Here is a 12753-nt window from a genome sequence, read left to right on the forward strand (position 1 = left end):
CTGCTCACGCAGGTCAAGTGCCACTGGTCTTTAAGCTGAGGCACAAGGTGAGGTGGTGCTGACAGGGGTGAATGCATGTTCTTCCATGCATCCCTATGGGAGAGCAACACAAATGGCTCAGGGCAAGGGCACCTTGGAGTTCCTTCTGAAGGTCAGACCAAACTGCCCACCCACCTCCTCCAGCAGGCAAACACGTGCTTTTTGTTGCCTGAAGCCCGCCAGGGGTGAGATCAGCAACTAACTGACTGTTTGAGTCACTGCCCAAGGGCACGGGGTGCTAGGTTAGAGCCAGGATGTCTGAGCCCCCATGGATATCCTCAGGAGAAGGGAAAGGGCAGCTTCTGTGGGCATTTCTGCTCCTTTCCCACCCGCACTGCTGTCCCTTTCTCACCTTTATTTGTTACCTTTCCCACTACCGTGAAGCACCTAGCCGTATCGCCTTTGTCAGCCAAGACTCCCCCCCTGCTCCAGTCCAGGCTTCTGGAGCAAAGATGGGTGTTTCTCAAGGCTGAGCTGATTGTGGCACACAACAAGTGCCTCACACCACTCACTGTGAGTCAGCAAGCCCAGACAAGAGGCTCGAGATGCCCTCTCCTATTACACCGGACACTTTCACCTCCAACACCAGACTCCAGTGCCTGCCAACACTTAAAATCCCTCCTTTGCCTCTGCCATTTCATATCCAAAAACAGCTTCAGACTGGAGGAATCAGTTAGCAACCATGTCATTCCCCAGACCGTGGGGAGAGAATTGCTAAATTCTGGCTCTTGCCAGCCTCTTCGGGACTTTCTGGAGCTGTGACTTCCAGCCCCGTTCTTCGGATGCGGGAGATTTAAAATAAGCAATATGGCTAGTTGCAAAACCTGCTCTATCTGTGTCTTTAAAAGTATCTGGGGTCCTGTAAAAAGAAATGAACTGAACTAATCCCCTCTTGGCAGTCACAACCCGTGGCTAAGCCATAAACACCCGCTGCTCGGGCAGCCCACCCAGACCCTTCTGAGGCAGGACAGCCCCAGCTGTGGTACCTCAGAGCCGTCGGCGTTGAAGTGGTCCAGCGCCTGCTTTCGGATCTCCCCTTTGATCGAGCCGTCCAAGCGCTGGAAAAATCAACAATAATGATAAAAGAAAGAAGGTAAAGGAGCCCTGAGGAACTGCTGCACCCAAGTTCTAGGAGCCCTACAGCTCCCTTCCCTGCCTGCAGCATTTAATCATTAAAAATAACCACCAATTAAAAATAACTGCACTGCCTTAGCCCTCTGTGTCATGAGGGCAGGAGGGGGGGTATGCTCAGGCAACAGTCACACAGTGGGTGACACTGCAGCTCTCGTTACAGGCTCCCAGCCAGGGTCTCTGTGTTTGCTACCCTCTCCTCCAGGTTTATCACAGGACACAGCCCAAAGCAGGGGCCCGTCAGAGGAGAGGTTTTGTAGAGATGGGGCCACACTGAAATGAAGGGACTTCCCAGTTTGCTCCAGTGCATTTCAGCAAGTGCCACCTGTAATCCCAGCCACCAGCCTCTGGGAAACTCCGTGACTGCCATTGCCCCAGCTCCCTCTGCATTTTCTCATCATATTTTCGAGTGAATCCCACTGTTTTTCATGCTGATGTTTCTCACCTGAAAAGGGTAGTGTTTGATAGTCAGGTACTCTGCCAAGATGTCCAGCATCCTCACCATCTGGGAGAAGATCAACACTCTGTTGCCTCTCTCCCGCAGCCTGGTCAGCAGCTTGTCCAAGAGAATTAGCTTTCCACTGCTCCTGATCAGAGACTGAAGAAGTAACCGTCATTCCAGCCGATGCTTTCCAGTCTTACCCTTACATACATTACACAGAGACATGCAGAGATCTGGTTCTTTTGGAGTCATGCTTCTCCCATACATCTCTAATCAAATCATCTGGATTTACACAGCAGAGGCCACACAAAATATGAATCATCCAAGATAGATTTTATACTGAGCGCAACTCCCACTCTAGATGGCCACAAAACGTTGCCTACAGTGGAAGGCGAGGGCTGGAGATTCAAGTGGCTTAACTGTGAGGACTATTTCCAACAGAGAAGCTGCAGAAGCTAAAGCTTCACCAGATCTTAACTTGGTGGGAAGACAGAAGAGGAAAGCTAAGGAAAAAAGGTGGTAACCAAAGACATTTCCCACCTGCAGGGTCTCAAGGCCATTCTCTCTCTCATTTTCCTCAGGAGGTTTGATAAGGTAGCAATGGTTGCAGCACTTCTTCAACTCCATCACAATGTTCAGGAAACCAGAGGTGCTCCCTCTTGTTCCCTTTGAAAGAGCTTTGTAGTTTCTTGTCAAAATCCACCTGCAAGCAGGAAAATTAAAAGTCCAGATCATTTCATACTGCACAGAGGGCAGCGGTCTGGGGATGCTTTTTTAGAAGGAAAGATACCAACTACCCTACCCCAGATTCCTACTGGGAAGCTGCTGGTACTACAGGTGATGGCTGTCACACTGTATTCTGAAGGACACAGGATAGTGAAACACATTCCCAAGGCACACAGAAAGATGTGCCCATTTATGCTGGCACTCCCAGTAACTTAATAAACCACTCACTTGTAATACTGTTTCTGCAAAGCAGACATTTCCACCCGGAGGATCTGCTCCACTTTGGCTGGCAAAGATTTCTCCACATCCTTCTTCACTCTGCGTAGGAGAAATGGCTCCAGGACTTTGTGAAGGCTCTGGTAGCCATTCTCTCTACCTTTCCCATGATCCTCTTCAAAATCCTCCCAGAACTCAAACCTAGCAACAGAAATGAGGAGCAGAGAGGGGTCAGAATACCTCTTATCTTATCGCATCAAACAGCATCTATTGGATATGCTCCTGCTGCACAAGAAGATAAGAGATCATCAATTTAATGGAGATACAGTGGAGGAGAAAAGGTTCACTCTGCTCTGGCTAACTAAACAGATTGGTGGCAAAGCTAGAAGTTCTCTGGGCTTAGGTGCCTTCCTAACATCTTATCATTGACTCCACACTGACTCCCAGGACCCAAGACTGCAAGTTTGCCAGTATTCTGCTCTGCTGTCTCCTCCTCGCATTTACCTGGCAGCAGCTTCTGAACTTTCCATAATGTCCTCCCCTAGGCAGGGCTTTGACAATTGGACTATGTTTTACACTGATCTGTAGGCTCTCTTGGGTTGCTGCTTCCTCCAACAGCTCCTTTGACATGTGGAGATCTGCTCTTGTCCCCCACTTGGGAGACCTCAAGCCTCTCCTTCACTCTTTCTGTCATCCAACAAAAGGAATTTGAGGGACAGCTCTTTTTGCAGTCAAACATAATTTTAGTGAGTTTTGGGGCATGCTTGTATCAGCCTTCACAATGCACATAGCCCATTTTGTTTTAAAGAAAGCAAAACCTTTGTTATAATGTGGACACGTGAACAATCAGCTAGACAGCACCATCCTTGAGCCATACTCCCACCAACTACCATAAAATGGTTGGCAAGGATGGCTGAACCGCAGTGTACTGGAAACCTCAGAAATGGTTGAGATGATTGCTTAAAACAAGTTTAGTTTTTTTAGAGATGGCTCTAAGACAGCAGACAGATTTGACAGGCACGTATTAGGTTTCCTCATTCAATTTGCTGCCAGAAATACTCCTTGTGTTAGTCATTCAGTCACTCTGATTTTCCCCACCAATGTTTGTTCCCCTTTCATTGTTCTAACTCCACTGAGTTTAATTCAGTGATTCAATTCAGAGATTTCTGCCGTTCTGCAGTCCCTCGAGTCTATTTAACAGACAAGAATGGACACAGAGGTCTTTTTTGAAGGACCAAAAGGAGACTTACTTCTCCGGCATGATGAAATGCAGCAGGGACCAGAGCTCTTTGAGTGAATTTTGAAGTGGGGTGCCGGTGATCAGCAGCCTGTGGTTGGACTTGAAATCAATCAGCGTTTTGTACAGCAAAGAGTCATCATTTTTCAACCGATGGGCTTCATCCACGCCTAGAAAGGCCCAGTTAATACTTCCCAAAACAGCCTGGAGGAAAAGAATTAAAAAAAAAAAAAAAACAAAAAAAACAGGCCCCAAGGAGATGCTGGGTCAGACAAGCCCCACCACCTTGCACATGCCTCTCTCTCCATGGCCAGAAAGCACTGCAGAGTGTGCTTTCCAGGATGTCCTGCCCCAGCCCCGGTGCTGGACCCACACTAAAGGAGTTGGGCTCACAAGTCTCTTGTTAACAAAATCTTGGGACCAAGATCCCTACACTAGTTTTGCATCCCAAGAAAGGTGAAAACTAGCCATGCTGTATAGCACTCCTGCAATATCTGAAGAGTCTTTCAGCAGGTATTTCAATCCGCCTTTGCTTTACCCAGAAAGCACAGCCATCCCCTCTAATCCTCCCTTTCTCCGTGCCCTGGGGACCTGCTGTAGCACTAGACCCACTGGAGCAGCAGCAGGAGAGCAGACGAACAAGCCTGTAAAGTTAAGGTAACCTGAGAGTTTTGGTTTTAATTTTTCTTTTTCAGCATTAAGCTTTTTGTTTTCTGCTAGGACTCAGTGATGCACTGACAGGGCTGATGAGCATTTCCTAAGCAGACAGATTTCTCCTAAGAGTAAAACTCCAGATATTGTTAACACTGTGGCCAGTGGATCAGTGTAATGTTTTGTCCTCTTAACTAGCCTAAATCAAACCAGGTAAAATCCAGCTACTGCCCTGCCTGAAATCTTACAAGTAAGAAAAATAACACAACTGTGCAGCACAAGAGTGAAGACACTATAACAGGTGTCCAAAATTCCCTCTGCATTGCTGGCAAGCAAAAGCAAACAGTAGCTGTATGCTCTCCATCGCCGCAGAGGAAAGAGGCGAAACCCACCAGTTGGGGGCTGGCTTCCCCCTTTGGAAGCGAGAGAAAGCGTAAATGAAGACATTGTTGGACCATTACTCACCTTATCCTTGAGGAGGATCTCGTACGTTGTGATAAGTGCATTGAATTTCAACCTTTTAGACTGAGAGTGGATCCACTCGTATTCACGGATCTGTGAGAGGAGACAAATGTTAACTACAACCAACGTTACCAAACGGAAAGAGTTAACAATCGTTATTTTAGTGTAGCTATAGCCAGAGACTCCAACCAAGTCCAAAACCCTGTTGTTCAAGGTGCCACTTGATGAGCTCAGGGTGTGCAAGGAGTAGTGCACACATGGTTCAATTGCCCTTGCACAGATAACAAAATAAGGTCAAACAACTTGCTGTTGTGCCATTACCCTCACCCGCCAAATGAACGCATCATCTCACTAGTGACACCGCTAGACTCGCAGTATTTGTGTGCTTCATCATCTGAATAATTCAGAACATAGGAGGCAAGCACTTTTACACTGCTATGCTCCTGGCTGCACCATGTTTCAGCCCAGTGCAGCAGTGGTTTCCAGACTCTCTGAGAGAAGTCAGTACTCCTGTGCTCACTCTAAGAGGGGAAATAAGGTAGGAGAGCGCCTGCAGCACTGAATTATACCCAAGGGCTTAGCTGCCTGCAGTACTGCCAGTACTATCCATCAGCCTCTCCAGCAGAACGTGTCACAGGTTACACAGAAGTTGCTGCTTTGCACCCACCACTTCTACCCAACCCCACACCCTTTGCTTTCTGATTACACACCATGTTCCTGCTCATGAGGTCTCCGATGTAAACCACCACGTTTATCTCGGGTGCCCACACTTCAAACTCTCGCTGCCATGAGGTGAGAGTGGACAAGGGCACCACCACCAGGAAAGGGCCATACAGCTGGTGCTGATGGAAGAGGTATGACAGGAACGATATTGTCTGAATCGTCTTGCCCAGGCCCATTTCATCAGCCAGGATCACGCTGTTGTTCCTGAAAAGGAAGGGAACAAACATAAATGCTGTCTGAGTACGTGTTTCCGCCACTACCAATTTGCTGGGCACCAGCACAAAGAGAAGTAATCCATGACAGGGACAAAAAGGGGGCAGTGCAAAACCATTTATCTGAACACTTCCAAGGGGATCCCAGGGACATGCAGACTGTACGTGGCACAGTAACTTGCAAAAATGAACAGACTGTGATCACTCCAAACTGGCCAGCAAGGACAAAGGCAAAGGGAGAGGGGAGTCAGTGGCCTAATTTCAGAAGGACACTTCTCAAAGACTTCAACAAGCATGTAAGCATGCTGAGCCAGAAAGCTGTTTTTCAGTTAGGGCAACGGCAAATGAGGGCTGATATGCACTAGGCTCCCACGCCAGCCAAGTCCAGCATGTGAACAGGCCCAGACAGGGAAAATGCTTTTTGTTTTTGCACAAGGTTTCTTAAGTTCACACTCTAGATAGTTTCGGCTTGCAGTGTCTGCAATGCAGCTGGGTGTGATCACATTTGAAATCTTTCAAGCTGCAGAAGCAGGATGGGTAAAGACACCACTGGCACAAAAATCAGGAGACAAAATTAACGTCATCTAGCATTTGTACGTACTTGCACCAGGAGTGAGCGAGCCAGTTGAGGCCCTCCAGCTGGTAATCTCTCAGCTCCAGGTTCTCACCACCAATGTAAGAAGGCTGTTTCTTCAAGGCAACAAACCTCGGTCTCTGCTTCAATACCTAGAAAAGAAGATGCTGTAAGCCCACTGAAGAAAAAGACAAAGTCAGGTTGAAAATCCAGCCATGAATGTACGTCTGTTCATTCATTAAAGTCCATCCCCGTTTTCCTAGCCAGTGCTTACGTCTGCAGTTCAGAAAACCACCCCGCAGTGTTATGATTTGCCTGCTGTCCTCTGGTTCCGATGACCAGGGCCGTGAGTTCCACCAAGAGTGCAGTAAGCTGTACAAAACGCACACCAGACCAAACAAGCTCCACTTTCTTTTTTGTCCCCTTTTTTTCTCCCATTATCTCTGCCCCCCTCCTCCACTATCTCAGCATCATGCAGGTTTTCTCTTTTCCCAGGTGTGCTGTTTTTTCACCCAACTGATATTAAAACTTCGCATTTCTGCAGTAGCTCCTTCTGAGGAGGAAGCACTTTGCAAGGATTAATTAAGCCTCCCACTCCCCAGCGGGACATAATGTTCTCACCGTGCAGAGTAAATGAAACCAAAAGGGGGTTCACATCTCTGCCTAAAGTACAATAAAAGAACAGCAAACAACCATTCAAACACTGGTGGGAGGATAGGACAATGTTCTCTGACATTTATCCTGACAAAACTTCACATTCCCACTGCTTGCGTCATCACCCAGCCTGGAGAAACCCAGCAACAGGAGAGAAGAGAAGCAAGCACACCTTGCAGTCCCGGGTAGGAATCGTTTTGGAGTTGTTACGATTGTTGAAGCTGTCAATGCAGTGCTGAAATTTCTTGCTTATCAGAGCCTCGTCTTCCCAGCTGCATTCAGCATAGGGCAGCCCCATCCACTTACAAAGGTATTCGGGGTCATTCGAGGATGTTTTGCGACTGTTGGCTGCAAAAGATGCAAAAAAGCCCAAACGTCAGTAACTGTGGTTCTGCGGCTGAACCACAAGCGTGGTTCACAGGGGCAGTCTGAACCACCCGTACAACCACAAGACAGGTCTCAGCTAGCAGAAAACGCTTAGAGGGACCAGAAAAACGCTCCTTTACCTGGGAAATCTGAATGTCCTGTCGCAGACTTGCTGGTCTTCACAGCTGTGTTTGGAGAAAGAAGGGAGGGAAGGGCTAGGAGTGCTGGCAGCCAGCAGAGGGAGCAGGGCAGGCAGGCTGTCACTGCCATACACCCCAGGAGTTTTTATAGGAATTGTATGGAAATAGGTTCAACAGCTCTCCAAGCCAATTCACGGATAGAATCCAAGCTGGATGCCGGCACCTCTGACTGACATGACTGTGATATTACCGAAGTGCTCAGTAAGTCCTGGTTTTATTTTTAATAAGTAATCATGAAAATCTAACCCCTGAGCCGCCTTGCAGCCTGACCACATCCTCAACCACGTCACAGAAAGCCAGGCCCGTACTGCTGCTCTGAATGCAAACACGTTGCATCCAAAGGGCCGAAGTCAAAGAACTTCAGCAGCAGCAACTTCAACATCCCCTGAGAAACTAGTGTATCATCCCATACTCCAGGCAAGGAGAGCGATTGATTTGTATTGCCTGTAAATACCAATCTGTAAACCTGCATTTCTACTGTTCAAATCCCTGAATTTGACACACTGAAATACACTTAACACCATTTTTTTTTTTCTCCAGAGATACTGGAGGCCAGGGAAGAAGAGAGAGCCACACACTCATTCTGCTGTCGCTAGAGATTAAAGTTCCCACATCTTACTTCACCCCTTTGCAATAGTGTTTGGTTCACTTACCAATTACTCTCTCCACAATTTGATACTGTTTGTTCAGCTCTGAAGCTAGCTCTTGTTGGCAGTTGAAATATTCTACATCTTCAGGTGATACCTTGCCCAGCCTAGATGCAAAAAAATCCAAACAAAAAACCACTATAATGTTTCTGTCATAATGCTCACAGAGGTCATATATAGAAATTCTCCTTTCCTATACGGTTCAGTCATTCAGACAAGTCACTGAAGCAGATTACTGCTTCTATGACATTTTTCTTAAAGCTTCCTATAATTATAGATCATTACTGAGAAGCAAAGGTCATAGATGTTCATACTGTCTCCCTGTTAAATGCCGCCTTATTCTGCCGCAAGAATCAGCCTCAAAACCAGAACCAAACAGAGATGGAAGCTGCTACTCCAGCTCTGTCACTTTGGAAACACACCGTAGCTCCCTGTACGGTTCCTGGAAAGGTTGGACAAACTGATGCAAAAACTTTCACATCGACAAGCCCACAAGGGTTAATAAGGCTGCAGCCCCCACGTCACCTCCTGGGCCAGGTGAATCTGTGCACCATTTACTTTTTGTCAGCTACCCAAATTCTTAAGCCTGGTAAGTGGCAATATTGTGGATTTCACGCCTCATCCTCTCTTCTTCAACACCAGGGCCACAGCCATCATCTCTAGAGGGGGAATGTTTATCAGCAGGCAGAAAGAGACGCTGAGTGTTGTGCATCAAACCCAATTGCTTTGGATGACACAAGCTTTGTAAGAAGAAACCAAATGTTTTCAGTCATGACTCTGCAAACCTCTGGCTAAAAAAGATTCACCCAAGGCCAAATCACTGGTTGTAGTAAAGCATACCATTGCTTGATCTCCTCCTCTTTTTTCTTGAAGTTTTCTAGCTTTTTCAGGCCCTTCACTTTCTGCTGCTGCAGGGACTCTTCACTCTCCCATGTGCTATGAATGTATGACCAGCCTTTCCATTTGATCAGGTACTGAACTTCTCCCTCATCCTTTTCAGGATCAAAGTCAGCACTTGGGTTGCCATTGGCTTCAGTTGCATACACTGTGGTGGAAGCACCAGTGGCTGCAAAAGAAATCAGGCTGCGGTCGGTACCTTTGTTATCAAGCACTGGACATGAACTGCATTCGAGCAGGAAGTTATTTTTCTAATACATCTTTTGTGGCAGCACAAAGAATATCCTACAGATTCTGCAACCCAGTAAGACGGGCACACAAAAGTCTTCCATACAACAGAATCTTTTAAAATCTATCACAAAAGCTTTTTCTTTAAGTATAATTTAAAGGTCTCTTGAGAACAAGCACGGCCATTCAGTTTTACAAAAACACTTTTGTAAGGCTATGAGAACAAAACATCAGCTTTATTTTCATTATGGCTTTGTCAATGAAGCTGTGAAAACTGACTCTACTGGAAGATCTATTCTATATTTGAAAGAAGAGAAAAGCAAGAATTGGAGAACAATGACTGCATCTTTAAAATGTGTGCACGCTAAATGAAAGCTGCCAAGCACATAAACTTGACATTTTAGGTTTTTCAATACTAGATTTTACAAAAGCTGCTAGAAGACATAAATAAGAGGCACAGAGGAAAAGGTGGAAGAGCACCGAAACAACCCCTGGCCCCACTTTGATGTTGCAATGGCATCGCACCAGCTCGAGAGAAACTGTGACTGCACATGACTGACACCAGAAATAAAGGCTTTTTCCAGAACTACGCACCTCCTTTTTTTCCAAGCCTGATGTCCAAGACTTTCTCAATAGTTTCACTGTTGTCCTGTTGTTCATCAGCTCCTTCCCCAGTCATCTCTATCAGGTCATCAGAATCCGTCTCAAAATCGTCATCTTCTTTGTAACTGAACAAGATCAAAACCAAACTGATAAAAAATCCCTTGACTCTTCCCAGTGCAGAAACATAAAGAATAGCACAGAACGGAGCAAGCCTTCTCCAGAATTTATCCTGGGGTTCAGTGCATGTTCAGCACACACATTCCTCAAGTTAGCCATTCAGTATTTTCCCCAAGACACTCAGACAGCTACACTTTATCAGATTAATACTCCATCTTGTCCATATACTTTTTTCTGACCAACACCAGATGCTTCATGAGGAGGTGGAACAATCCCTGCAGCAGAAGCAAGACCATCAACAGAGAAAGTCTCCCTTATCCGCTGAAAGAGTATGTTATGTTTAACAATGGAGGCTGCAGAGCACTGAAAGGCTGCGTGGGTGCCCACACTGCCCCACGAACTACAATTCTCATCTTTGATGACTATTTAACCACCAAAAAAATGGGGGGGCTCTTTGAAAGTCCCTTATTAGGACTGCCAAAAGGTGAGAAGGTATATTGGGGAATGGACAATGCTTTACCTCCACCACGTCTCAATGCTCTGTCCCAAGGTATCGCCTGTTAGCCACTCCCAGACGACTGGTCCAATCTAGCACAGCTCATTTTAATCTATTATTTGTAATTCTTAATCTCATCTGAGAGGGCAATAGAAACATTATGCAAACCTCCTCACATTTCTCTCAGAGGGACTGGTAAATATTCCCTCCTTTACAGATGGCAAAACAAGGTAAAGAGAGGTCAGATGTTCGCAGCATGAACATCAAAAGATGGTCAAAAGAACCACATCTCAGCCAACGGATATCTGCAGGGCAGAGGAGAGTCCCTCTGCAGGATCACACAGGGAGTCAGTGCCTAGGGCGGAGAATTTGGGGTGCCCCCTCTTCCTCAGTCAGACAGCTCTTATCACCAAGCAACTCCACATTTCTTGATACCTGACATTTTTGGCTGCTCTTCGTCGAGTTTGTCTCTTGGGGGTTTCATCATCTTCATCGTCATCGTCATCTTCAGATGAATCTGGTTTCTTTCTCTTCTTCCCACACTGGCGTTTGTGAGTCTTTTTAACACTGGGTTTGGACACTGTTCTAAAATAAGAATTGACAAAGCCATAATACAGCATGTTCTACGTAAACATCCATTTTAGTAAGTATTTAAGAAAGCAAGAATCTCGAATATTAGACTCCTAGGGATTTAGTCTGCTCTAACTACCATGGAAACCACTGCATCACTCACTGGAGCATGAAATGGGTAGACAAGAGAGTAACTAGGTCCTAGGTTTACTAGGTCGTAAACAAGGTCAATATTGCAGAGAAAAAAAAAAACATTCTTTAGCAACAATAAGAGATTACCTCTCCACCCAGCACAGGCAGAAAAGACATGCAGAAAGAGAGGCAGGCTGAACCAACCACTCCTTACCTCCTTTGGGCAGGCCTTCTTGCTTTAATTTTCTTCGGTTCAGGCTCACTCTCTCCGCTGGTGCCTTGCTCCCCTCCATCTTCATCCTCTTCTTCACCAGAGACCTCTCTTTTCCATTTATTTCTACAGTCAGAAATGTAGGTCATGAAGGGCAACAACATTTCAACACAAGTATTTGGCTAAGCAGACATCCAAGCCATCTAGGTTAATACTAGCAGACCATAATTACGAGAAAAAGTTCAGTGCAATGCATGGGGGGTTTCATGGTGTGATTCTCTGCTTTTAGGAAGAAGCCTCAGTCACCTAGGTTTTAGTTCACGCAGTGGCAGTGTATCTTGAGTGAGAGTGGCTCTAAACACATACCACAACAGCGCTTGGGGAAGAGCTGTACTTCTTACAACTGGGTGGGCAAGTGCTTCAGTTTATTTATTTTTCTTTTCCACTTCGGCATTTCTGAAATGAGCTGGAAAAATCTCAAGAGAAGTGCTCACTTTCACTTATGGAGTACAAGCCACAACACGCACAGTTACATGATCTCCTTGTAGCCTGGAAGATGAAGCAAGAAGTCTCCTGCCATCTAAATTCAGGCAATTAAAGTTTCCAAGCATGAAGCCAAATGACACTGTACCATTAGCTGAAGAAAGCCTGTTCTCCATGGGCAATCCAGAGCAAAGCTGCAGCTCCAAAACGCCCTTTGAAGGAGCCCCTCCTCTCTCCAAGGGGACATGGACAGTCCACAGGGATTATTCCCCTTGTCCAGGACTACTACAGTCCTCCCTGTGCTTTACTACCTTCCCTCCTGCACTGAAGCGTACAACTAAATGAAAAATTAAAATACAAGAAACAGGAGAAAGGGAGCAGGATCATGTGGCTGTGTTTAAGTTTTCTCCAGCAGGCAGCTTGTAGTTCCCTTCAGTTTACTTTAGTGTTTGGAAAAACTAAAAGGTACTGATTAGATGGAAAAAGGCAGTAAAATATGACTGTGAGAGAACTCAGATACGGCGATCAGACATCCAATATATCCTTTATGGATGTTCTTTTGTTGTAGCAGAGGGTTATAAATGGGGATAATAATTTGGCATTTTATTATCTGTTAATCAAAAAGGCGGGAGGAGAAGGGATTAAACTATTTTAAGTATCTCTGAAGGAAAATAAGTAACCTGATGAAGAAGTGAAAGACTGACAACAGAAAGCGAACCTGACTTACTCAGATTCC

The 12753-nt window shown here is 45.9% G+C and overlaps 1 protein-coding gene across 1 annotated transcript in view; it reads right to left on the bottom strand.

The window, feature by feature from the left end:
- CHD2 (chromodomain helicase DNA binding protein 2) overlaps positions 1 to 12753 on the bottom strand; it is a 72433-nt gene that overhangs the window by 18985 nt on the left and 40695 nt on the right. The window contains exons 9-23 of the mRNA XM_086471498.1: positions 11538 to 11660; positions 11057 to 11206; positions 10000 to 10133; positions 9121 to 9346; positions 8287 to 8387; positions 7574 to 7618; positions 7240 to 7415; positions 6441 to 6565; positions 5615 to 5831; positions 4908 to 4997; positions 3805 to 3995; positions 2567 to 2755; positions 2153 to 2315; positions 1616 to 1768; positions 1026 to 1097 (exon numbers count right to left, since the gene is read on the bottom strand). Coding sequence (XP_086327624.1) covers positions 1026 to 1097; positions 1616 to 1768; positions 2153 to 2315; positions 2567 to 2755; positions 3805 to 3995; positions 4908 to 4997; positions 5615 to 5831; positions 6441 to 6565; positions 7240 to 7415; positions 7574 to 7618; positions 8287 to 8387; positions 9121 to 9346; positions 10000 to 10133; positions 11057 to 11206; positions 11538 to 11660 — 2155 coding nt within the window. The remainder of the gene's footprint in view (positions 1 to 1025; positions 1098 to 1615; positions 1769 to 2152; positions 2316 to 2566; positions 2756 to 3804; positions 3996 to 4907; positions 4998 to 5614; positions 5832 to 6440; positions 6566 to 7239; positions 7416 to 7573; positions 7619 to 8286; positions 8388 to 9120; positions 9347 to 9999; positions 10134 to 11056; positions 11207 to 11537; positions 11661 to 12753) is intronic.

Source organism: Leptosomus discolor, chromosome 11 (assembly GCF_034619465.1).
Source record: "Leptosomus discolor isolate bLepDis1 chromosome 11, bLepDis1.hap2, whole genome shotgun sequence".
NCBI classification, from domain to species: domain Eukaryota; kingdom Metazoa; phylum Chordata; class Aves; order Leptosomiformes; family Leptosomidae; genus Leptosomus; species Leptosomus discolor.